The sequence below is a fragment of the Leucopleurus acutus genome (genome assembly GCF_964270905.1).
Source record: "Leucopleurus acutus genome assembly, chromosome: 7".
Classification (NCBI taxonomy): Eukaryota; Metazoa; Chordata; class Mammalia; order Artiodactyla; family Delphinidae; genus Leucopleurus; species Leucopleurus acutus.
In genome coordinates, this window is record NC_139150.1 from 12,496,083 (window position 1) to 12,521,467 (window position 25,385).

The 25,385-nt window shown below is 56.6% G+C and overlaps 1 protein-coding gene across 3 annotated transcripts; it reads left to right on the forward strand.

Annotated features, from left to right (window-relative positions):
* Positions 1-1,804: 1,804 nt before the first annotated feature.
* Positions 1,805-24,363, forward strand: LHX6 (LIM homeobox 6; the record flags this gene model as incomplete). Of its 3 annotated transcripts, XM_082842283.1 has the most annotated exons (10): positions 1,805-1,888; positions 3,040-3,111; positions 3,503-3,685; positions 4,040-4,161; positions 13,035-13,255; positions 15,420-15,520; positions 15,737-15,832; positions 16,050-16,224; positions 20,013-20,116; positions 24,284-24,304. In XM_082842283.1, 10 exons carry the CDS (start codon positions 1,805-1,807, stop codon positions 24,302-24,304), a joined length of 1,179 nt encoding a protein of 392 aa, XP_082698409.1. The 3 variants fall into 3 exon arrangements, with proteins under 3 accessions (XP_082698409.1, XP_082698410.1, XP_082698411.1); XM_082842284.1 differs by lacking the exon at positions 20,013-20,116 and having other exon boundaries at positions 24,284-24,363; XM_082842285.1 differs by lacking the exons at positions 1,805-1,888; positions 20,013-20,116 and adding an exon at positions 2,191-2,241 and having other exon boundaries at positions 24,284-24,363.
* Positions 24,364-25,385: the final 1,022 nt, after the last annotated feature.

The following is a 25,385-nucleotide window of genomic DNA, read 5'->3' on the forward strand; positions in this document are numbered from 1 at the left end:
TTAGAGTCCGAAGAGAAACTTTTCACTCTGAATGTCTGTATCTGAGAGCAATAAATGGCTGGCAATGCAGCGGGTGGGAAATGCCACAGGCTGAGGCTGGGCCATTTTCGTGTGCCTTGGTGTTTGTAAAAAAACAGATATTTGTCTCTTTCGAGGATACAGGTGTGAGTCTTTAGTATTACACTGGAGGGAAGATACCCTTGTCTGCCTGTGTCTGTTAGGATGTGCCTATGTGTGTGCATGACTGAAGCCGTGACTACGGGGAATCCTCTGTTTGCAGAGGTGTGTAGGCTGTTTCTGACTATAAATGGTTACCTTGCCATCTGTAGGGATATGTGTGTATAGCTGAGGGTGTCTGAGTCGAGGACACGGGGTTTTCCATGGGTTTGGAGCTCCGTGGGAGTCTGTGCTTTCTTAACTATGGATGTGTGTACACACGTAAGAATAGTTGTGTGGGGTGTCTACATTTGTAAATGAGGGCAGTGAGGGAGGAGATGGTATGTGCGACTTGGTGGAGGGGGGGTGTGCAGTGTCTGTAGGGCCAGATCTAAGTGTGCGTGTTTGTTTTCAGAAGATGACGTATATTTACATGTCTCCCTAAGCTCAGTTCGTGTGGGAAGGGCATTGAGGCTGTGAGTGTCCACTTGTGCGTGTGTGTAGTATGTCAGTGTGTGTAAGGCCTGGGCTTTGAGTCTGAGGCTTTCGTGCCTGAGTCTTTGGCTGTGTCTCTCCTACCTAATGCCTGGGCCTCCTTGCTTTCCCCAGCTCTCTCACTATCAGTAGAGCCCTAGAGAAGGTGAGATGGCGTTAGACTGGATAGCTCAGCAAATTCTGCAAAGAAGGGGGTGTCCCAGGCAATCCCTCCCTGGAGAATTCAGGGGAGCACCCCCCCGCAACCCAGCCCAATCCCATTTAGGATGGGATGTAGCCCAGGCCCTGAGGAACTGGTGTGCTCTTTAGTTGTTATGGAGCGGAGGCAGCTGCGCAGGTGTGTGAGTATGTGTAGATGTCTTGTGCTCCTGTAAATGATGCGAACAGGTCATCATTTGCATCAGATGTACACAAACGTAGGAGGCATGGATTGCATCAACGGAGTATAATGTGTGACTTTATATGAAACCCAGCTCGGCCCGAGGTGTGACCATGCATCCCTCTTGTACCAGTAAGTGGGGCTGTGCCTGAGGTCTGTGGGTGCCCCTTGAGGGAGGGGCGGTGGTGAGAGCTGGGTGCGTGTGTGCCTGAGGGTGCCTTTGTATGTCAGCGTGTCTCTGAGTCTCTCCGTCAGCAACTCTGAGTTTCTGTGTGTCTATATGTCTGTGTGTGTCTCTGGGTCGCTGCCTCGCTGTGTCTCGCTCTCCCTTGGCGGGGAGGGGATTGGTCACGCATGACTCATCTTGAACCGAGCGGGGCTCCAGCGGCAGGGCAGCCGCCGCCGCAGCTGGAGGGGGAGGAGGACGAGGAGGAGGGAGAGGAGGAGGGAGAGGAGGAGGGAGAGGAGGAGGGAGAGGAGGAGGGAGAGGAGGAGGGAGAGGAGGAGAAGAAGGAGGGGGCGGGGGCCTCTCCAAGTTTGTCGGGACCTTCTTCCGAGACCGCGGCGGAGGCAGCCAGGGAGGCCAGGGCTGCGTACCGGCCGGGGCTCGGGGCGGGGGTGGGGGCTGCGGCTGGGACCGGGCCCGGGGCGGCGGGGCCGGCGCCTCCGCTCTCCTCCAGCTCCTGCTTCAGCCTTTGCTCCCGCTGCGGCCGTGGCCCCCCTTGGCGCGGCTCTCCGCGCTGCGCGTCCGCTGAGCCCGCCGCTCCCCGGCCCATGTACTGGAAGCATGAGAACGCCGCCCCGGCGCTGCCCGAGGGCTGCCGGCTGCCGGCCGAGGGCGGCCCCGCCACCGACCAGGTGAGCGAGCGAGAGAGCGAGTGGGTGAGTTGTCCGGGCCGGGGTCGGACAGGGGCCGAGACCCAGCCGGGCCGGGCCGGGTGGCGGGCGGCCGCAGAGCGGAGGGGTGCTGGGGTGCACTTGGGAGTGTGTGTATGTGAGTGTGTGAGCATGCAGGAGCGCGAGGGGGGGGGTCGCGGAAAGCGGGAACACATTATGCAAAATTTGAAGGAATTTCTCAAAAAGCGATTTAGCAAAGACACAGGCGAATCAAGAGGAGGCGAGGCGGGTATTGTCCGTCTGAATAGGCGCTGATAGCGCCAATGCGCCGGGGGTTGTTCGGGCGCAAGGCTGAGAATCTCGGCGCGGGGCCGGTCCCGGGCGCTCCGAGGGGCTGGAGGGTGCTTTTTCCCCTTCTTGGACGTCTCCGTTTTCTCTTTTTGGTCCCGTTTCGGCCCCGATCTAGCCCCTGTTTTGCTCTGGGTTTCCCTCCGACTGGCCCGCGAAAGGCGCCTGAATCCGAGTCGGTATCGCCGCACCGATTTCGCCGCGCGCGCGGGGTGGACGGGCTGGTGCTCCCAACGCTCCCGGTTTTATTTTCCTCAAGCGCCCACCCCCCATCTCTTTCTTTTCTTTCTTTCTCTCTTTTCTCCTTTTTGCATTTTGTGTCGAGAGGAGGAGAAGGGAGCGAGGAAGGGGGTGGGTGGAGGGAGAAAAAATTCGATTTTTAATTACTACCATTAAAAAATCAAATTTGCAATTCTTTGGGCGGCCTGATGGATCTCACTGATTGACAGTTGGAATTGACACTCTGGCTACCTCTTATCTTGGGCATTCACGACAATTTCTAATTGCAGGTAGTTTGTATGTGTGCGCGTGTTTTTTTTCCCCCTCAGAGGCTTGTATTGCAAGGGAACTAAGCGATTACTTCAAGAGCCACGGGTTAAGTGCAGGGAGAGGGGGAGAGAGAGGGAAAAAATCCAATCCAAATTCAAATTGCTTCATTAGAGAGACACCGCTTTTGTGGGGAAGGGCTTTAAATGCCCACTACAAAGTTAGGACTCATTGTTCCGCGCCGGTTTATATAACAGGCGCGGGGAGGCGCTGGGCTCAGGCTGCGCGAAGCCAGTTCTGCAGCCGCCGCCGCCTGCGTTCCCTCCCCCCTCCCCCAGGTGATGGCCCAGCCAGGGTCCGGCTGCAAAGCGACCACCCGCTGCCTTGAAGGGACCGCGCCGCCCGCCATGGTGAGTTCGTTCGGCCCTGCTTTCGGTCCCCGGTCTCCCGGCGGCCGGGCCCTGGGGAGCTGACCCGGCTTTCCGGCCCCGAACAGCTGCCCGTGCGCTGGGGGACTGCCGGAGGGCGCCGCCCCTCTCTGAGCCTCGGTTTTCTGGCCGGGAATGTGAGCTTTGACCGCTCCTGGCACCTAGGAAGCGCGTGCTAAAAGTTGGAGCCGTCCTGTCCTCTCCAGTAGGCCCTTCCATTCCTGTCCTGTAGCCCGCGGCTTGTCGTTTCGGGGGCATTTCGTTGTTAGTTGGTTCGCTGAGGCCCCAGATTTGTCTCCGAGGCAGCAGCAACGCTGGGCACCTGGCTTAGCCCTCAGCTCAGAGCGCGGCTCTCCCTCTCTCCCCACTGCAGGCTCAGTCGGATGCTGAGGCCCTGGCAGGCCCTCTGGACAAGGACGAGGGTCGGGCCTCTCCCTGTACGCCCAGCACGCCATCTGTCTGCTCACCGCCCTCTGCCGCCTCCTCCGTGCCGTCTGCCGGCAAGAACATCTGCTCCAGCTGCGGCCTCGAGATCCTGGACCGATATCTGCTCAAGGTGAGACAGGGGCGGAGTGTTGTGTGTGTTGGCGGGGTGTGGGTTGCAACCCAGAGGACTGTAGGGAAACGATGCCGGCGCCAGGTCCACTAAATTCGAAACCTGGCTCATTCCTGCCTGACTGCGTGGCTTCGGGCAAATCGTAGCGTCTCTCTGCGTTCCCGGGTTCCTGTCTGAAAAATGGGCAGAGTTGATTTCTACCTCCCTGAGTCTGTGTTACAGAAGAAAAGTGGGGAAGTCCCATGAACCTTCAGAGCTCTGGCGTATCTGTCTGCAAATGGGGCCGGGGAGGCTGGGGCCGGGCGTGAAAAGAGGCCCGCGCTGAGCCGCCCCCCATCTCCACCCCCTCCCCAGGTCAACAACCTCATCTGGCACGTGCGGTGCCTCGAGTGCTCCGTGTGTCGCACGTCGCTGAGGCAGCAGAACAGCTGCTACATCAAGAACAAGGAAATCTTCTGCAAGATGGACTACTTCAGGTAGGCTGCGGCCGCTGGGCCAGCAATGTCGCCGCAGGCAGGCCACCGGCGCGTGGAGGCCGCCTTTGCGACGCGCTGTCTCTGGCTCCGGAGCCCCCGTGTCCCGAATGCTCTGGCGCGCCGCGAGGGCCCAGCCCACCGGCTCTCAGCGCCACGAACCAGGAGCTCCAGGCCGAGCGCGGGTGCCAGCACAGGTTCGGGCCGCTGATCCGCCTCCGGTTGCTGTGGCCCACTCGGGTTTGGTCGCGTCTCTGGCTCGGTCTCGGATCCTGCCCGAGTCTCAGGCTCAAGTTCCGACTTCCAGCGCGTTGGTCGAGCTCTGATGTCCCCGTCTTGCCCCGATCCGCTCGTATCCCAGCCGACCTGGCTGCATCTCCGGTGCGCTCCGGCTCTGGGTTCCAACCCTACTCCTACTCCAGCCAAGCCGGCGTCTCTCCCGGGCAGGACCCTGAGCTGGGCTCCAGACTCTTGCCCTGGCTCTGGTCTCGGCTTTTACCCCGGCCGGGTTCGAGGCTGGATTCGAGTCTGGTCCGGCCCCAAGCACTAGCCTCGCATCGGTCTCGGATCCGAACCCATATTCAAGCTCATCGATCTAACTCCCGACCTCGGTCTCCGGCTCCGCCTCAACTCAGACCCCGGCATCGCTCGAGTATAGTGTTTCGAGTCTGGGTTCTGCCTGCATCCCAGGTGCCTGTTCCAGTCCCAGCTCCGTCGTCGTTTCGGGCCCCGGCTTCAGCCTCTCTGGGGTCTAGGCTCTGACTTTGGGCCGCCGGGACAGGAAGGGGGAGTCGGGCGCCGTAGCCAGCGCCCCGAGTAGGATCGCCCTGGGCTGCGCTCTCTGTGCCGCGGTGCCGCGTCCCCGCCGCTCAGCTCTCAACAGCAGCCCGGCTAGTCCTCCCGCCGCTTCTCCGTTGCTTGCGCCGGGCTTCTCACCGCGCAGCTCGGGCCTGACCCGGTCACGGGGTCGAGGTCACTGCGAGGTCAGAGGAGCAGCGGCTGCCGGCTCGATCCCGGCGGGAAGCGTGAAGCAGGCCTGAAGCCCGTCCAGCGGGCCTACGGAGTCCAAAGAGAGCAGAGTGAGATTGGTTCCTGGGCCGCACGCCTGTTACCAAGGGCTTTCTCAGGAAGTGGAGAAAGCTACTCCCCTATAACCACCACCACCCCCTTCCCCAGTCCGCCGACATCCTTCCCATCCTTGCCTCGGGAGAGGTCATGGCTTCAATCTTCCTGGGAAGACCCCAGCCCCAGAAAGATCCCCTGAGTCAGGGGATGCAGTAGAAGGCAGTGCCGCCCCCTTCCCCGGCATTGAGTCTCTGGGAACTTGGAAAGAGAGGACCTTGAATCTAGGAAGAAGCTAGCAGCACTGGGGGCTGGGGTACTGTAAGGAAACGTTAGGAAGCCTGGTTCGAAAAAACGGACTCTTCCTGGTGCATGGCTGTGAGTGGCAGTGCAGCTGGGGTGTGCATGGGGAGGGGCGGCCCTGCCAGGTGGCCTGGGACTCATGGGACTCAAGGATGCTTGTGTGTCTGTCTTGCCCGGATCTGTGCAGTGGTGCTGGGGGAATGTGTCACTGAGCAGGGTGAGGGGTATGTGGACAGCGTAGGTGTTCCTTTACAACAAGCATTTGTCTTTTAGTTTATGTGTGAGTGTAGAGAGTGTGTGGCTGTGTGAATGTCGGGACCGTGTGTGTGTGCACGTGTGCACGTGTGTGTATGTGTTGTGCAAGGTGGTCAAGACAAGTTCACATCTGGACTGGGATCTGGAGGTGAGCAGGTGAGGGTTCTGAAATCCCTTCATTCCCCATCCCGCCACACAGCCCTCCTCTGAGGGGGCATTTCTGCTTACGGCCTTAACCCAGGCATTGGGGGCTCAACGGTGTGAGGTGAATGTGGATTTGTGGATGTGGATGTGGGCTGTGGTGTGTGTGTGTATGTGAGAGCCGGGTTATCATTGTGTGGTGTGTAACCAGAGTGTGATGTCTCCCCTCCACTGTCCCATCTGACACTTAGCTGGCCAGGGCAGGAGAGGGAGGTTAGGGTCCCTGTGTAGCCAGTGCCCTGCTCTAGGCCTGACTCCAGTTGGTAAAAAAAAAAAGAAAAGAAAAGAAAAACAAGCCAGCTACTCTTTCAGGGCTCCTTGGGTTCATCAGCTATCCAGGGACACGGCTGAGGCCTGGGAAACCCAGCAGGCCTCTTCCCGTAGAGTAAGGCAGGCCTGGCCCCCTCTCCTTGCTCTCCTGGTGGGGACAGACCTGCTACCCTGTGAGCCACATGTCTTTGCTGCAGCTCCAGCCCCAGCTCATGCCCAGGCTGGACCAAGCCCCCGTGGTTGACGTGCTTTCCTAGACCTTCAAGGCTTAGTCAAAACTCAGATCCTGATCTCACTGTTCAGCACCTCACCGGCTGTGGAGTCCCCCTTCCCACTGCGGTGGGGTGGGGAATGGGATGTCCAGCTGTTGTGGAGACACAGAGACCAGGCTCCACCAGGCCAGCCCTGATCACTGTGTGACCTTGGGCAAATCCCTGCATCGTTCTGTCCTCAGTGTCCTCCTACCAGGGTTATCTCTCTGAGCCGCCAAGGAGGCCAGTGAAGGGAGGAAGGCTCAGTAGAGGCTCCCTAAAGTGCAGGTGCTACAGATGTCATCACTGTCACCATTGGTGACAGGATTCCAGACATAATCCCCTAATGGCATTTCCTCAGGCAGTCTGGGGAGCAAGGATGGGGATGGGCCATTTCTGGGCTGCAGGTTCTGAACGCTAATCCTTTTCCAGCAGTGACAAGAGCCCCCAAAGCAAAACTGAAACAGATTTTTGGTTAAGAAAATGGAGAGAATAAAAGCTCACATTCCTTGGGATGAGAGAAGAATTGTGGCTCTTCTGATCATTTCTCCCCCAGCCAGGTCTCCCTGCAGGCATAACTCATCCCTGGCAGCCCCACCTGTAACAAAAATAATAAAACCCACAGAAAGGGAGAGAAAAAAGCAGGCGGAGTGCCAGGCGGGGACTACTGAGTGCCCCGTGTGGCAGCCCAGGCTCTGGGCGGCTGCTGTGAAGGAGCCCCTCCTGGAGAGAGCAGGAATGGGAGCACGGGAGACAGAGCCCCTCTCTAGAGCTGGGGCTCAGGGAAGGGCTGAGCGCTCAGATCCTCTAGCCCTCTGTTTCCTGAAGCCCAAGGTCGAGAGTCTGATGGGAAGTGGACTGGAGCGCTCACCCCAAAGAGAGGCCAAGATCTCTGGACAGGATGCAGGGAGGGAGGAAGTGGCCAAGACCCCCTGGAGGGGGCACTGGTAGCTTCCGAGGTCCTCTGGCTCTGGTCTTATTCCCCAGGGAAAAGTTTCCTCTCAGTTCTATCCCCTATCTTGCCCCTCCTTGACACTGGCCTGTAGACCCCTCTTCTATCTCCTTTGGCAGAGCTGGCAGCGTTGGGGACTCAGGAAGCTAGAAGTTAGGAAGGCACTCCAAGCTCATCGGGGCAGGAGGCTGCAGAGCCTGGGTGGGGAGGTGGTCCAGGGGTCCAATGCTGCTCCTGGCTTTGCATTGTTGGAAGGGATTGGTTTTCCACTGGCTGTGTGTCCTCAGTGTGAGGTCGCTGGACCTCTCTGCCTCAGTTTCTCCATTTGCCATCCAAAGAGGGACCTCACCAGCCTTTGTGGCTTCAACCAGATTCCCACCTCCCCTAACCCCCTGAGTCCTAGCAGGAAAAAAAAAAAAAAACTACCACCAAGAAAATGTGTATTGCTTTTAATTTCTTCACTTTTTTGGGTTTAAGACTGTTTTTTATTTTCTTCCAAGAAGTGGAAAAAAAAAAAAAGTCCTGGAGGTAAAATAGCGTTCCTTTCTGGGGCATTCATGTCTCCACTGCCCTCAGCACTCAAAACCCCAGACAGCTGCCTCCTGCCCACCAACCTGTGGCTGCCGCCCCCCAAAGGCAGGCATGGACTGGTCTGCAGTGCCCTTCAAGCTCCTGGCCTCCTGAAGCGTTTTGCTGATTGTAGAGTGGGGGAGATGATGTCCTGAGAGAGTGGAAAGTGCTGTGCCCCGGGTCCCACCAGCTAGAGGGTGGAAGAAGGGACCAGACAGGGACGAGGACACTGTCAGGAGACCCTACGGAGCTCTTCTCTAAGCCAGGAACTGTGTTAACCCTTTACATCTCATTGTTTTATGTCATTGACTCCTCAGATTCCCCCTGTGAGTAGGCTACTGTCATAATCCCTACATTATAGGAGGGGAAACTGAGGCCCTGAGTGGTGAGGTCACACAGCTAATAAGCGGCAGAACTGGCATAAGCCCCAGGGCTGCCTGACTCACCATCCCTGTGTCTAGATACTCAATACTCTTCTTTTATAGCCGAGACATGTCAGCAGCCACCCTGTGCAAGGTGGGGCCCATGCAATGGCAAAGGCCACCTCCCCCCACCCCACCCCCGTGGCCCTAGGGCTCCCACAGGGAGCACCTGCTGTGCTGTGTGACTCTCCATGGGTGGGCCCTGGGAGTACTAGGGCTGGAGTGAAGTGACCTCAGAGTCCCAGTGACTGGAGCAACTTTGCCAGGATCGGGTCACCAGGGTCTCTAGCCCTCTTGCCTCCTGACCATGGGAGTGGGGAGTAACGGGTTAACTGCTTCTCCTTGTGTTTATGCGGGTGGGGTTCAGAGAGTGCCCCGGGCTGGGCCTGGGAGGGGCCCTACCTCCTGCTGTCCCCAGCTTGGCACGAGACACTTAGGACAAGCCCGCAGCCTTCTTTCCCTCCTTCTGCCCCGAACCCACGCTCAGACCTCGGACTCCAGCGGGAGAACCCCACCCCCTCCCCCGGAGCTAGGGTACCCCGGGAGGTTCAGAGCTGGGAAGCCGCCCCCCACCGCGGCAGAGAGCAGCCCAGCGGCCGCCAGCTGTTGGGGGACAGATGTTGGGGGAGCTGAGAGAGGCGTTCGGGGAGGGGCCTTGCGCTGGGACCTCCGAGGAGTGGGCCGTTTTAACCTCTTAGTTGCTGGTTCTGTTGTTTCTGGCTGCTTCTCCGAATGGTTTGCCGGGAAGGGGAGGAGCAGAGGAATAGGAAGGACTCCACCTCTGATCCCCCCCAGTTTGCTTCATAGACTCGCTCTAAGGCCCTCAAGCGAGCGTCCCGAACGCAAAACAAGGGAAGCCTGGTTTGAGTGGCACCGCCTTGGCTCACCAGCTTCTTAATTAACATTGCCCTTCCCACCCTGAGCTTCGGTTTCCTCATGCAGAAAAGGGGTAGCTTAGTAATGGGCAGGGGTCGCAGTGAAATTCCGATGGGCTCTTTCGTTGAGGCTCATTCACCCAACCAATGACTTCCGAGCTCTTACTCGGTATCCAGGAGAGGTAGGCCGGGGGAGCGAGCCTGACTTGGTCAGTGGCGCACAGCTCCCTCTGCGGAGCCACTAGCACCCAGATGTCTCCGTTCCCTGCTCCGGGGAGAGAGGGCAAGGCGGTGCGCGTGGCCCACTCCGCTCCTTCCAGCAGTTGCCAGGATGCGCAGCCTCCGTCCAACATCTCTCCATCCTCAAAGCGCCTCTGTGCTTTGAGCCTTTGCCCCGTGGCGCGCGCGGGGACCCAGGGAGGGGCGCGCACAAGGCTGGGGGTGGCGGGCGATGACCGCGCCCCCTAATCGCTTTGGCGCTCCCTTCGCAGCTCCCGAACACCCCTTTCTTGAAGTTTCGTTGTCTCCGCCGCCGATTTCGCTGCTTCCGGAATCCGGCGGTTCGGGCCTCGCAGCCCGCCTGGGAAGGAGTCTGTCGGTTTGTCAGAGCCTGGATCTGTAAGCCTCCTCGTGCCCCTTGTTTGTGCCACTGACCCCTTCCCCGGGTGGGGGACACGCTTCAGGAGCGGCCCGAAAACTGCAAAACGACCCCCCAACTCCATCCAAGGATCCAGCGGGAGGATGATTTCGTTGACTGGGCGGAGACACGCCGAGCGCAGGGAGCTCCTAGAGCTGGGGACAGCTCCTGGCATTTAGGGTGACACGCAGAGGGTGAGAAAGTTGCTGACAGGTCGCTAGCGGCTCCCGCCTCAGAGCAAAGGGATGAGGGCACTGTGAGCCGCCAACGTAGGCGCAGAACGCGCCCGGGCGTCGGGGCTCGTGGAGCGGGAAGATCAGGGATGCGCGGGGAGTCTTCGATGCGTCTTGGCCGAGAACGAGGCATCCCGCAGAGCCAAGCGCCAGGATCCGAGATGTTACACTCTGACTCAGCGCACTGATCCCGGAACACGACAGGCTGGAGACGCAACGGCTCCTGCCGGCCTCTGAGGGCCCGGACCTTCGCCTCCCGGCCCTTTCAACTCCCTGGGAACGCACTCCCAGCTTACCGGAGCCTGAGGGTTCCTATGCCTTGCGCGCGGGAGTTTCCAGGTCCCAAGGCCCGGAGTGGGGATTGCGACTCGGTCAGACCAGGCCCCTTTCCTGTTCATACACCGGGATTCAACTCCACGCATCTCCCGTCCGGCTGCTTTCGCAGGTTCTAGGGGTTCTTTTTGCACTTCGGAGGGGACCTCAACCCCTGCCCCACACTCCGTGTGGTCTTGGCGAAGTCACTTGTCCACCCTGAACCTCCGATTCCACGTGTGCAAATTGGGTGCCAGAGTCCCCATTTCACGTGGTTGCGGCGAGGGGGATGCAAAGAAAGAGTTGCGGCCCAGGACGCTGGAGCGCAGCGAGGGTTCTGCACCCGGCTGGCCCTTCTTCCTCCCTTCAGAGGCCCGGAAGTTCTCCCAATCCTGAGCCGGACCTCGGAATTTGGGGTCGGCCCCTCGGCGGGAGGAGGCTCCGGTGGGCAAAGCGGCTTCCTCTCCTTTTTACTGAGAGATTGGGAACGGAGACGGCGGGCTGTGCCGGGGAAGCCGAATTTCCGGGGTCGGGAACCACTTCTGTTTGGGAGGCAATTGACCGAACCCGCAAAGGTGCGCAGCGCTGCCTGAGCGAACCGCGCCGCCCGCCGACAGGGTCCCCTAGGGTTCCTTGTCTGACAGAGCGGCATGGCACTGGGGGTACGTCTAGAGCCGGGGCTGGCAGAGGCCTCCGCTCTGCTGTACTCAGTTCAACCCGAGACCGTTTATTCAACCGGCAGTTGCTTGCATTTGCTAAGGCAGGCGAGGCTGTAACCAGGGCGCATTTGCTGGGCTGGTTCCTCCACGCACTCAAAGGCATTTCCGAGTGCTCTTTTGGGTGGAAATGTGCCTCTGGGGACACAGAGGCAAATCTTCTAGCTCCTTTACCAGGAATACCAGGGGTGGAAGGGAGAGCCAAGAAACCTGACATTCACAAACCGGTGTGATCATTGCTGAGAAGGTGGTGCTGGGAGCCATGGGACTGGGGGTGTGGGGGGAGGATGGGAAGAGGGAACAGCCTGTGCGAAGGCCTGGGGTGGGAAAGTGCTTCAGAGGGGGCCATAAGACCTGGAATCAACCTTCCACTGTAGCTGACTGGGGCTCATGCTTGAGTGTAGGGTGAGGGATCTTGAGGAAGGTTAGGGAGGAGAGGAGCCAGAGAGGATGTGGTCTGTTGAGCTTTGTAAACTCCCAAGGATCTTGGACCAGATCCTGAGGGTAGAGTGGAGCCACCAGAGGATTTTAAGCAGGGCAGCGGACAGGGTAAAGTGTGCATGCTGGAAACTTCCCTGTAGCCACTACGTGGAGGATGGGTGTGGAGACTGGCAGCGAGGGGCGCATGGTGGGAGCCTGGTTTAGGAGGGCGGTGGCGGCGGTGGCGAGGAGGAGATGGGTCCCAGAGATACTTAGGAAAGGGAACCAACAGCGCCTGATGATTGGTTGGATGGGGGATTGAGGGGAGGGAGGAGTGTATGATTTAGGTGTCTAAGCTTGAGAGGCTGGATGGGTGAAAGCACCATTCCCTGAAACAGAGGAAACTGAGGCTCAGAGGGTCCGGACAGGGTCACAGAGTGAGTCATTCACTTCAAGAACAAATTTTCCCTGGTGCTCTGGGGACAGGCCTTGGGCTAACTTCTGGGACAGGGCAAATCAGACTGCTGCTTCCTGGAGGGGCTCCCAGTCTGGTGGTGGAGGCAGCCACACCCAAATAGCCACACCACAAAGGGGGAGGGAGAAGGGGAAGAAGCAGAATCAAGGAAGGCTTAAGGGAGAGTGGGGCATTTGATCTGGGCTTTTTTGTCTTGTTAGAATGACACAGGACTCCAGAGTCTGGGACTAGCTGGTTACTTAATAGACTACAAAGCACTAAACAAATAGCCATAGCTGCTGTTGTCACCTAGTTCAGCTCAGGGCAAGGAAAATGAGAACTCAGAGAGGTTAAACAATGTGCCCAGGGTCACAAAGCTAGTAAGGGCATATCTGTCTATGCTTCCAAGAAACTCTGAGCTTCTCTACAGCTGGGTTACAGTTTATTCACCTCTGGAGTCATACTGGCTAGGAGTTCTCTCCTTGCAAGCTGTGTGACCTTGTGCAAGTTACTTTACCTCTCTGGTCCCCATTTTCCTCATCTGCAAAATGAAGATTACTTGGGACGATCAGCGTAAAACACTTAGAATCTTGCTGGGCAAGTGGTTAAGTGCTCATAAATCTGCCTATATTATTACTACTATTAAATTTCCCCTAACACTTATATTTTAATGAGCAGGTTAATACTATATACAAATGTTAAGTGATCATTGAAGAAAATTTGGAAAACTCAGAAAAGCACCAGGAAGAAAATAAAAACCACCTACCAGCTTGCCTTCTAGGTGGGACTTGGCTGCAGGGGGTGGTGAATCCAGGCAAAGGGAAATGCACGCGTGGAGGCCCTCAGGAACCGGGGCGCGGCCGGGCCACTAGGATTTGGATGGCCTGTCTGAGCCGCGCCACCCCCTCCCCTTCGCCCCCCACCCCCACCTCGTGTCCTTCAGCCGATTTGGGACCAAGTGCGCAAGGTGCGGCCGACAGATCTACGCCAGCGACTGGGTCCGGCGGGCACGCGGCAATGCCTACCACCTGGCCTGCTTCGCTTGCTTCTCGTGCAAGCGCCAGCTGTCCACGGGCGAGGAGTTTGGCCTGGTCGAGGAGAAGGTGCTCTGCCGCATCCACTACGACACCATGATTGAGAATCTCAAGAGGGCCGCCGAGAACGGTACCCAACCCGCCCCGCCCCGCCCCGAAACTGGTCGCCCCTCGGCTCCCCAGCCTTCCCTGACCACCCCCCCCCCAGCACCCCAGGGACTGCCCACACTTCGCTAGAGCCAGTTGCCCCCTTTATCACCTGCAGGCAGCATGGGGGTGGGGCTGCACACAGATCTGGCCGCTTCTGGCTCCACCATTTGTTTGAAAGTTGGAAGTCACAGCCGGTCCTTGCAAATTATGTTTCCTAATCTGTAAAATGGGGCTGATGGTAGGATACCTCAAAGCTAGGTGAGCCGATGTGCTGTGAAGCCGAGAGGCGCTCAGTGAACCCTAGAGATGATTCTCATAATGGGGCAGCCTACTCCACCTTTGGACAGCTCTGGTTGGCCTGGAGGCTCATCCCCTCCAGTTTCCTGGAACCAGGCTTGGGCCCGTCTGCGAGAGATGAAGTGACCCTCTTCTCCCAACTCCCACCGCAGCAGCTACAGGCCAGAGATTTGGGGGTGGGGTTTTCATCCTGGACTGTAAGGAGAGGGGCCTTTGAGTCTGGAGACCCAAGCTTCAGGTTTGCTTCTGGCGTGTTGTGCTGACATACAAAGTTTCCTTTTCTCTCTCGGCCTCAGTCTCCCTAGTTTCAAGATGGATATTGGACTAGAAAGATCCCTAAATCTCTTCTGGCTCTGATACTGTGATTTCCCAAGACACTTAGGCTCAGGGGCAGGGTCCAGGTCTTCCTGGGATCATGGGGGCTGAGTCATAAAGTGTCTGCCCCGTCCCCAGTGCCTCTGAGGAGGAACTAGTCTAGACGTCCCCAGAGTGTTCTTGGCCATGGCCACAGCAGAGCCATCACTTTCTCCAGCCAGGATCAGGGCTGAGTGGGTCTAGGTGGGGAGCAAGTGAAGCTGGGGTGCTCTGAAGTTACCTGCAAGTAACTGGGCAAGTCAGTTGTGGAGCTGGGATGGAAGCCCAGGAGTTAGAGGTTCCCCCACACCATGGCTCAGGAGTGACTCCAGGCTCCTTCCATAACTGGACCAACCAGGACTACCCCTAGTCACAACCTTGCCAATTACACTCCAGCTCTCACAGTCAGGCCTGACTCCAGACTCCTACCACGCAGGGAACCTGAAGGCTTATGGTCTCAGGACTCCTTTACTGACCAGCCCTCAGTTTTGGCTACTGGTTTACTTTTTAATCTTAAACACACACATGCCCATTATAGAAAATTAAGAAAAGATGGTTAAGCAAAAAGAAGAAAATAAAACCACTTCGAATGCCACCACCCCTCATATTTTAGTGTCTATCTTCCCAGATTTCGTTCTATGTCTGTATGTTGGAGTGTTTGTTTAGTGTTTTTCCTAATTAAAAAAATTATGAACAGTGGTGGAATTCCTGGAGATTTTTATTTTCTTCTTTGTGCTTATCTGAATTTTCTGAGGTTTTGGCAAGGAGCATCTTATTACCTTTGCATTGCAAAAAATGAGGTACTAAAAACTAAAATGGGAATACATTTAGTGTGATTATAAAAGTAATGTAAATGGAAAGAGAATAACTAACGTATACTCCAGTTAACAAAGTTAAACCTTAGAGAAATAAGGTGATGAGACACGTGATTGTTGAAAAAACTTCAAAAGTTGCAGAAACATTGAAAGTAGGGTCTTCATAATTGCACTCCCTCCTGCGAACACTTTGGTGTATATCCTTCCAAACTTTTTTGCTCCCATCCGTTTTTACAAAATTAGGATCACAGTTCTGTAACCTGCCTGCTTCTCATCTCCGCCAGCCCTTGGTTTCCCCAGTTTATCAAGGAGGGAGCCCAATTTGGGGCGCTAGAGTCAGCCAGCTGTCAGAATACCAGTCGAAAGGTCCAGAGCTGGGATTTTCTTCTCTCTGAACCTCAGTTTCCTCCGCTGTAACACGAGGATAATGTCGCCCGTGCTCAGGGCTGTGAGACATAAAGGGCACACCGAAAGAGAAGCGTCTGGTACTGAGCAGACGCTCAGAAGTGGAAGCCCCTTCCCCAAAGACTGAGCTCAGGGACTAGGACCCTGGGATCCCCCCTCCCAGCCCACTCCGCTCCCGACACTTCCAGGGACCAGCTCCCGCCACCCCCGTCCTTTCCAGGCTGCCACTAGAAGAGATGGGGACGCGTGGTCAGCCACTTCTGTCGCCCTCAGGGAACGGCCTCACGCTGGAGGGGGCAGTGCCCTCGGAACAGGACAGTCAGCCCAAGCCGGCCAAGCGCGCGCGGACGTCCTTCACCGCCGAGCAGTTGCAGGTACCTTGGCGGGCCGCGAGTGGCCGGGTGTGGGCCGGGCCTCGGAGTGGGCGGGGCTGAACGGGCCTCCTGACTCCGCCCCTCTGCCCGACCCGCGGGTGGCGGGGAGGGGCTGTAGCTGTCTGGGGCGTGGCCTCCGGGCCGGAGCCTCTGATTGGGCCGGGGCCTTGGCGACCTCGGCGGGCTCGTGCCTCACCGCCCCGCGGCGCCTGGCAGGTTATGCAGGCGCAGTTCGCGCAGGACAACAACCCCGACGCGCAGACGCTGCAGAAGCTTGCGGACATGACGGGCCTCAGCCGAAGGGTCATCCAGGTGGGGCCGGGGGTGGGCGGGGCCTTCGGGTCTGGGGCGGGGCCTAGGGACCTTGGGGGTGGGCCCGCGAGCGCGTAGCTGGGCTGCGGAGCTGCGGGTTCGGGGCGCACGTGGCCGCCCTTCCTGAGTTGGCGACGAGGCAGTCCCTCCTGGGGTCCCCCGGCGGTGCGTCCGACTCTCTTCCGCGAGGCTGAGGCTGCTGAGGCTGTCGTTCCAGGTGTGGTTTCAAAACTGCCGGGCGCGTCATAAAAAGCACACACCACAGCATCCCGTGCCGCCCTCCGGGGCGCCGCCGTCCCGCCTCCCCTCCGCCCTGTCCGACGACATCCACTACTCCCCGTTCAGCAGCCCCGAGCGGGCTCGCATGGTCACCCTGCACGGCTACATTGAGAGTAAGTGACCGCCACAGCCTGGTCGCCCGGCCTGTGGGAGAGGGGGGTGTAGATGAGCGCTCGTGGGCGGCGGAGGCATGGGGAGCCTCGTGCGTGCAGACGAGGGTTCCGCAGTCCCTCGGACCTAGTGGTTGTGGAGAGGAGTTAAGTGCCCCGGCTCTGCCTTAGAGGGGCTCGACCCTTAGTAGAGGCAAGCCATTAAGCCGTTCAGAAAATACTGGTACTTTCCAAACATCCACTCGGTGCCAGGCCCCGGGGACTAGGGAGAGAACAAGAGGGCTAAAGGCCTGTCCTGGGGAGCCTGGGTTCTGGCGGGAGAGACAGGGAACAATACGAGATAGATGAGCGTGTGGTGTTAATTGTGGTGATTCCTGTAGTCAAGATGCTGGCTGGGAGTGTCTGGAGATGTTGCCTATCAGTGGGCTGAGACCAGAAGGATAGGTAGGAATTAGTGAGACACAAGGAGTGGGGAAATAGGGGTGCAGGCAGCAGAGGAACCGAATGTAGGCAGAAAGCGTGGCATGGGTGCGTTTGGGGTTGCAGAAGAAAGCCAGGGTGGCAGGAGTACCCAAGGTTGTGAGGCCGTGGGCAAATCACCTGACCTCTTTGAACCTCAGTTTCCTCATCTGTAAACTGGGACATTAATAATGCCTACTTCACAGGGTTATGAGGGTCCACTCATGTGTTCAGTTAATATTTTTTGAGTGCCTTCTGGGATACAACTGAAAACACAACAGACCAAAGCCTGTGTGCTCCCAAGGCTCACGCTGCAGGACGGGAGAGGGGGGAGAGAGAATAAACGAATAAAGGATGGAGGGCAGGCATGTCAGTGGGGACTGAGCACTGTGGTGGAGAGGGGGTGGCAGGTTGTGGTGGAGTGACCTTCGAGCAGGAACCTGGGGGAGAGAGTAGGCTTGTGCATTTCTGGGGGATGGACATTCAGTGAATCTGCTGTTGAGCGGTGCTTATCACAGATTTTCTTTCCCTTTGAGGTTGTTTCTATTGATTGTTTCCTCAAAGCTGGGCATGACCAGAAATATAGCAGTGATGACAACATACCCACAAACTCAAACCCTCCCTCTCTGGCTCCAAGGGAAAGAGAAGGGAGGTCAGGGAGAGCACAGCTGTGTCCTGAGTCCCTGCCATGTGCCAGGCACTGTCCTACCACATGTTTCTAAACATCACCATCCCATTGTACAGATGAGGAAACCAAGGGCCAACAGTAAGTTAGTGGGAGCCAGGTTCCTTAATGATTGAATGTGGGCTTTAGCATCAGGCTGTGAGGCTTCGGATCCCGTCCCTGTCACTTAACTAGCTGTGTGACATTGGGTAAGCTTCTTAGCATCCCTGAATTCCAGTTTCCTCATCTGTAAAAAATGAGGACAGTAAGAATCCAAGCCCTTTAAAAAAACGGAAAGAATACGTATCTCAAAGCAGTGTTACGAGCATCACATGAGATCATTGACTTAACGTCCTCAGCATTTAGTAAGTGCTGGATGAGTACTAGCTGCCCTTGTGGTGGTGGCAGTGGCTCTGGTTGGTGGAGCTGAGAGTGTAGAGCCCTGCTCACTGCGCTAGGCTGTCAGTTGGAAACAGTGTCTCTTTGTTCTGTTCCATTTCTGAACCATCTGCTTAGTAGGAGGGACTTTTTTCCCCCTTTCTTTTTGAAACAATGACATGTTGAGGCTGCAGAGAGCCCATTGTTGATCTAGTTCATCTGTTAAAGGAGCCAAGGACCAGGGGCTCTCTAGGTACCAGGAGTCTGGGCCACCAGCCGGCACTTGCTGTGGAGTTGGTAATGGATCTAGGTGGCCCCGTGGAGAGTGGGGCCATGGCCTTCGGAGCTGTGCCAGGACTCTGCCCACACAGTTTGTCGGCCAAGTCTAGAACTGTCTTGGACACCTAGAGAAGGGGCTGAGGTAACCTTTCCTTTTCCCCTTAAGGCGAACCCAGCTCAGGGCAGGAGGCATCAAGGGTGTTTGGACCTGCTGCCTCTTGCTGCATGACTGAAGGTCACCCTAGCACTCTTCTTCGCCGTTTACTAAATTCACAGGTTCCTAAGTTTCCCGGAGACTTCAAACTTGGAATATGATAAAAAAAAAGCTTTGGAATCAGATTCCAGAAATGTGCACACACACACAGTTTCCCATGTAATCTCAGGCTGTTTGTGGACCCCTAAAACCCCCCAGGTTAAGAATCCCCCATCTTATACAACCACCGTATTCTACAAACGAGGGAACTGGGGCTCAGAAAGGAACAGTGACTTGTCCTAAGTTACATATCAATTGTAAGTCTCTGTACAGAGCTCTTTCGCCTCTGACCAAAGAGGATGAAGTGCAGAGAAGAGCAAGGCCATAGACTTCTCCACTGTAGTGGTAAAGAGGCTGAAGCATGAGAGATTTGGGTCAGACATAAGGATGGACTCCCCCCACCCCCGCCACCGCCATTTTAGATGTTTTACAGAGACCCATTCAACAAATTAGATGCCATGCCTCATTCTAGATCCTGGAAATCCACAAAGATCTAGAATCTAGAAAACAGACAAAAATTCCTGCCCTCATTGGAGCTTGCATTACAGCTGGCAAAGACAGATAATATCAAATAAAAAATAAAAATATACAGTAAGTCAGATGATGGTAAGTGCTAAAGAAGAAAAATAAAGCTGAGAAGGATGACAGGGAGGGTAGGGTTGGTGTTAGGTTGCAATTGTAAATGGATGGTCAGGGAGAGCATCATAAGGAAGGTGACATATGAGTGCAGAGTCCTCTAGGGTGTGGGGGTAAAGCCTTGGTGATTCTTGGGAGATAAGAAGGTACAGTGCACCAAGGGAGGATTCTAATGGATGGGGTACAGCCTTGCGTGTAGGAGGTGTTCTGTACATATCCGTTTCTTTTTCTTTTTTTACTTTTTTAATTTCAATGTTGATTCACAATATTGTGTTAATTTCTGCTGTACAGCAAAGTGATTCAGTTATATATGTGTATATATATACATATATATGTGTGTATATATATATACATATATATATGTGTGTATGTATATATATATATACATACACACATTCTTTTTTTATATTGTTTTCCATTATGATTTGTCAGAGAACGTTGAATACAATTCCCTGTGCTATACAGTAGGACCTTGCTGTTTATCCATTCTATATATAATAGTTAGCATCTGCTAACCCCAAATTCCCACTCCACCTCTCTCCCACCCAGCCCCCCTTGGCAACCACAAGTCCGTTCTCAATGTCTATGAATGTGTTTCTGTTGCACAAAAGTTCATTTGTGTGATATTTTAGATTCCACATATAAGTGATATCCTATGGTATTTGTCTTTCTCTTTCTGACTTACTTTACTTAGTATGATAATCTCTAGGCCCATCCATGTTGCTGCAAATGGCATTATTTCGTTCTTTTTTATGGCTGAGTAGTATTCCATTGTATATGTGTACCACATCTTCTTTACCCATTCATCTGTCGATAGACATTTAGGTAGTTTCCATGTCTTGGCTATTGTGAATAGTGCTGCTATGAACATAGGGGTGCCTGTCCATACTCATTTGTGAGTTTATTTATCAGTGAGCTAGACAGTTATCGTGTAACACTTTATAGCTCATAAAGAATTTCACGTAGAAAAATGGTACCCTATTGAAATTTTGCCCAGGACCACCCAGCTGGTAAGTGGCAGAGGTGAAACTGGCCCCAGGGCTCCAGCCTACCGAGCCTGGGGCTGGTGGGATCCTGCATGGAGGCTGGGGGATGGGCTCCAAGGCATCCTCTCGTCCACAGGTCAGGTACAGTGTGGGCAGGTGCACTGCCGGCTGCCTTACACCGCGCCCCCCGTCCACCTCAAAGCCGATATGGATGGGCCACTCTCCAACCGGGGTGAGAAGGTAAACGGAGCTGGGTTGGGTTGGGTGGGTCAGAGCCACCTTGCCAGGAACGGCTTCCTGGCAGGATTCTCATCGCTGAGCAGGCACCATGCCACTTTGTGGCAGACCCTCTGCCCAGACACTCAGGCCCCCACTGTGCCCCTGAGGTAGTAGTCCCTCAAGCAGGCGCCAGTGTGTTCAGTGCGCGTGGCCAGCCTCCTCGCAGCACGCCCGCCCATGGCTGGCCTTCTCTTTTTCAGATTTGTGAATTTAGTTACTTTGCTCAAACTTGGCGGTCCCGAGGAGGGCTTATATCACACACCACCCCGCCTCCCACCACCTCACGGGTTTCTCCTACTTCCTCCTTTGTATTCCTGTCTGTTGGGAGTGAATATCCCGAGCTGGTGGGGCCCGGGGACAGCAGGCCAGCCAGTGACCGTGGTCAACTGGTAAGGCCTCCTTTGTGGAACCCGATCTCTAGTTGTCTCAAGCATTAGGACTGGACACCCAGAACGGTGCTCGGACATCGCCCAGTCCAGTGGCTTGAAAGCTTCGTTTTAAGCCCGGGAACCGTTTGTTTACTCTTTTCCATAACACAAGATGCAGATGAAAGGGGGTGGAGCTGCTCTGGGTGAAACTGCGGAGTGAGTAGGGCCCTCACCTCCGGCTCAGCTCCCAGACACTTCCCAGCGAGCCTTGAAAGCCACAGCTCTCAGACACCCTCTCATTTTAGAGACGGGGAAATTGAGGCCCAGGTGGCTCAAGGTCACAGAGCCTGAATGAGAACTTGTGCCTTGATGCGTTCACTCATTCAGCCGACATTCACTATGTACTGACTGTGCCCGCGAGCCCCGAGTCAGTTGCCAGGAGCACAGAGATGAGGAAGGCATAGTCCCTGCCCTCGAGGAGGCCAACAGTTACACCAAAGGGTGATCAAACTGTGACGCAGAGGCCAAGGGAGCTGGGGGGTGGGGCGCAGCTCGGGAGAGACACAGGAAGGCTTCCTGGACGCAGGCACGTCTCAACCTCAGAGTTCAGCCGGGAAGGCATGAGCCGCCACGGCTCTCAGGCAACCCAGAGCAATTCAGTGCTGCTGGCACACAGACTTGGGAGGAAACAGAGTGAGAGGCGGGGGCCTTGGGCTGCCAGGTGAAGGCGTGTGGAGCGTGGTGGGCCCTGGAGGCCTCTTTTAGAAGCATCACTATAGTGGTCCTCGGAGAGGCAGGGAGCCCCGGGAGTCATTGGGTGTGCTGGGCCAGGGAGGCAGGGCCAGGCCTTCGGGCTGAGTGCAGTCTTCATGTGCCGCAGCATCATTTGGGCAGCGTGTAGAGATGCAGATTCCCCAGCCTCGCCCCTAGAGAGCTGGTGGGGAGTTCTGGGACGGGACCCCGGGATCTGCGGGTGTAATACCCAGCCCCAGTGATTTTGGCAGGCAGACAGGGGTGGGACTACTCCTCCAGGACAGCCCCTCTTACTCTGCCTCCTAATTAAACACCTACTGTGTGCTAGGCTCTGTGCTGGGCTCTGTGCTGGGTACCGTGGGGAAAGTAGATGGTGCGGAGGTACGGACAGCCCAGTAAGACCAGTAGGTTTATAAGTAAATGGTAGTACATATTCAGCCCCACATCCCGCAGACCCCAGTGGCGGGTGAGCACGCCCCAGGAACGTCCCCTCCGAGGTAGTCATACAGGAAGGGCTGCTTTTGGTTGAAGCACTTTACACGTGTTGTCTGATGCCACCCAGTCACCCTGTGGATATGAGGATGGCATCGTCATGGTAAAGATGAGGAAACAGAGGCTCAGAGAGGTGACACAATTTGTCCGGGGATGCAGCAAGTCTGTGAGACTCTGAAGTCCGCCTGGTTCAGTAGTGACCTCCTTCTGTGCCGCACTTTACAGTTTACACAGCGCTCTCTCTGACCTCGCCCTTCACTGTCTCCCTAGGAGGATGACTATGGTTGATGCCATTTCATAACTGCAGAAACTGGGTCTCAGTCAGAGCAGCAGCTTGCCCAGGGTCACACAGTGAGCGTGGGTACAGCTGGCCTCCATCCTAGGACTGCCTGCCTCGGAGCTGCCCCCGTCCTGTGGGAGAGAGTTTGTCCTGTCAGACCTGGCACCGGGACTGCAGAGGCGAGCTGGTGTGGTCCCTGTCCTCAGGGAGTGGGTGGGTGGCTTAGAGCAGGAGGCAGGCAGCCACATCCCAGCTTGATGGGGCAGTTGCGGTGAGGGATGCACGTGGCCTTCGAGGATTCAGAAGAGGGAGTGGCCAGCTCTCGGGAAGAAGCAGGGGACACGAGGAGCCCGTGCCGAGGCAAGAGGCTTGGAGGGACCTGGATTTGAGGGATGGTGGGGGGTTTAGTGCAGCTGAGGCCTTGGGTGGGGTGGGAGCTGACAGGGGGTCACATAATGAAGGCCTTGCACCTTCAAGCAAGGGGCCTGGGCATTATCTGGAGAGGAGAGGGGAGCCTTGCAACAGATTAGGGCTGGGCTCAGCTCTTGCAGGCGAGCCCTCATCTCCTGGTTTCTCAGCTAAGCCTGTGGTTATGTCTGGTTCAGCCTGAAGGATGAGCCGGTCTGGAGTCTGGCAGCTTTGGTCGTGGAAGTTTTCTGGCCCCTGGGTTTGGCTGCTGAGCCAGAGTTTTTCTCTTGCTGGGCCATATCCCCAACTTCGTGTCCAGCGGCTCTGCAGAAAAATGTCTCCGCCTCCTCCATGACCTTCCGCCCTCTCACTGCCAGACCTTCCTGCCAGCGGCCAGGGACCTTTTCTGTCCACATCTTGCCAGCCTGGCGGGCTGTGTGTATGGCCAGTCAGTGCAGAACGGCATGGGCTTTCTCCCAAGTCCCTCCGGGCCTGAGCCAGCCTAGCGAGGAGGAGACTCAGGGCCCCCTAGGGCAGCCCCCTGAACCCACTCATCAAGCCCAGCACTGGCCTGGCCGGGAGGACAGCGCTGTGGGCATCTGGGGTAGCGCCCTCCACCTCCACCACATCATCATTTGGCCACACCTGCCTGTGAGCTTCCAGGACCACATTTTTTTTTTTTTTTTGGTACGCGGGCCTCTCACTGTTGTGGCCTCTCCCGTTGCGGAGCACAGGCTCCGGACGCGCAGGCTCAGCGACCATGGCTCACTGGCCCAGCCGCTCCGCGGCACGTGGGATCCTCCCAGACCGGGGCACGAACCCAAGTCCGCTGCATCGGCAGGCGGACTCTCAACCACTGCGCCACCAGGGAAGCCCCAGGACCACATTTATTCCCGGTCATGGGCCCAGATCCCACAGTTCAGAGCTTGGAAGGCTCTTAGAAATCAGGGCCCGGCCGTCATCGATCAGATGGAGAGACTGAGGCTTATGGACGGGAAGCATCTTTCAGAGTCACCCCTCTTGAGAGAGCTTCTGTTCGGAAGAGTCCAAAGTCAGGCAGACATCCCAGAGACCAGAGGGGAGCACGGCCCAAGGTGGGGTGAGTGGGCGAGGCCGTGTGATGTGGGCTCTGGAGTCAGGCAGACCAGACCCCAGCTCAGCCACCTTTTCTCTTTGAGACCTGGGAACACACCCACTGTGTGTCGGGCACCTGGCGTGTCTGAGCCACCTGCCCGTCGAGGTGCTTGGCTGCATGAAGGGCTTGGCCTGTTGCCTGGTGCTTGGTAGGCACCGCGGGTAAATGTCAGGGTGGCCTGGAGAGGAAGAGGCAGTGGGTCTACTGAAGAGAGCTTGTTCTAGAGCCTAGGCCTGGGTTGCAGTGCTGGGTCCACCTCTTCCTGGCTGTGTGATTGCGGGCTCACTGATTTTCACCTCCTCAGCCTCAGCGGCCTCCCCTGTAAAGAGGAGATGGTGGTGGGACACCCTCGTGGGGCTGAGGTGAGGCTTCTGTGAAATCATGCAAGTGTGCACTGTACCCAGTGCCAGGTACAGTGCCCAGGAGACACTTGCTGCTGCTCTTGGATTTCACCAGATCCTCCCCATTCTGAGAGAGAGGTGTTGTCATCCCCATTTTACAGATGAGGAAACAGGCTCAGAGAGGGGGAGTGAGTTGCCCAGGGCCCCGCAGCAAGTAAGTGTCTGCGCCAGGATTTGAACCTAGATGTGGGCCCTGGGCCCGCCTCCTTCTCCATGCCTTCGAGGACTTCTGGGGCGCTACCAGGCGGGGCAGGCCCTGGCTCAGCCCCCTCCCACGCCCTCCTCTTGCAGGTCATCCTTTTTCAGTACTAACGCTGCCGGCACTTCCGCATCTGAGCATGGGCGCCCGGCAGCTGCCCCTCAGCCGCTGAAATCCGGAGTCCAAGCCGCTGCCAGGGATCCACCCGCTCTGCCTCCACCCCTCATCCGCCATCCTGCCCACCACCAGCTGGGCCCCTGGGCCTGGCCTTCCCCTCTCCTGCTGAGAACCAGAACCCACCAGGAGCACCGCGGAGCCCTCCTCCCTGAAGGCAGAGCTCCCTGAAATTTGGAGCCAGGGTGAAAACAACAGCCTGTGTTTCCCATTTAAACAGGAGTCGTCTTCAACTTAAGCTGATTACAATAGCAAAAGGCCGAATTGAATCGCACGACGCCAACAGCCTTCCAATTTACAGGTTTTCTTTCCTCCCATATTGGCCTTTATTTACTACTTCCTTGTAACATCTCTGAATTCTGAATAGCGGACAACCCCCAATGTTATCCACTCTGTTGCTTTTGTTTGGAAAACTCTACAGTGTTTGTGGGATGTCCCCAAAGGAAAGCTATGTTCTAATTTTATCATTTCCATCTGTCTGGTTATGTCAAGTTAATTCAGAGAGAGAAGAGACACTGACCAACCCTGAGAGGCCCAATAGGGCACAGATGGAGGCCTGCCCAGACCAAGAGGCAGGGGGAAAAGCGGGGGCCGGGGGGAGGGGGAGGGGCAAGGACCCCCATGGGTTTGGAGGCCCAGGAGAAGGATGCGGCACACTGGGCTGGGAGAAGTACTAGCCATTTTAAGGAGAGGACAGAGGACACTCGGGGTGTGTGTCGGGGACCCTGCTTTCACCTAGTTATCCAGCATATGTGCAGGAGACATAGCAGAGGTGGTGTTTGATCTGTGTGGTGACATTTCTGAACGCTTGGACAAGTTAGAGTTGGGGACGCTTGTTGGCTACTTGACTCCTGATGGGGGTGCTTGGGCCACGTCTTCTTTGGGGGGACCTCTCATGGGGGAGCTGGGGAACAGAGCCCAGGGAAAGGGCAGAGCTTTCATTCTAGACCCACCTCTGAGTAGAAAGAGGGTGCCTGCTGCCTAGGTGAGTGTACTTCTGGGGTGCTACCAGGCGGGGCA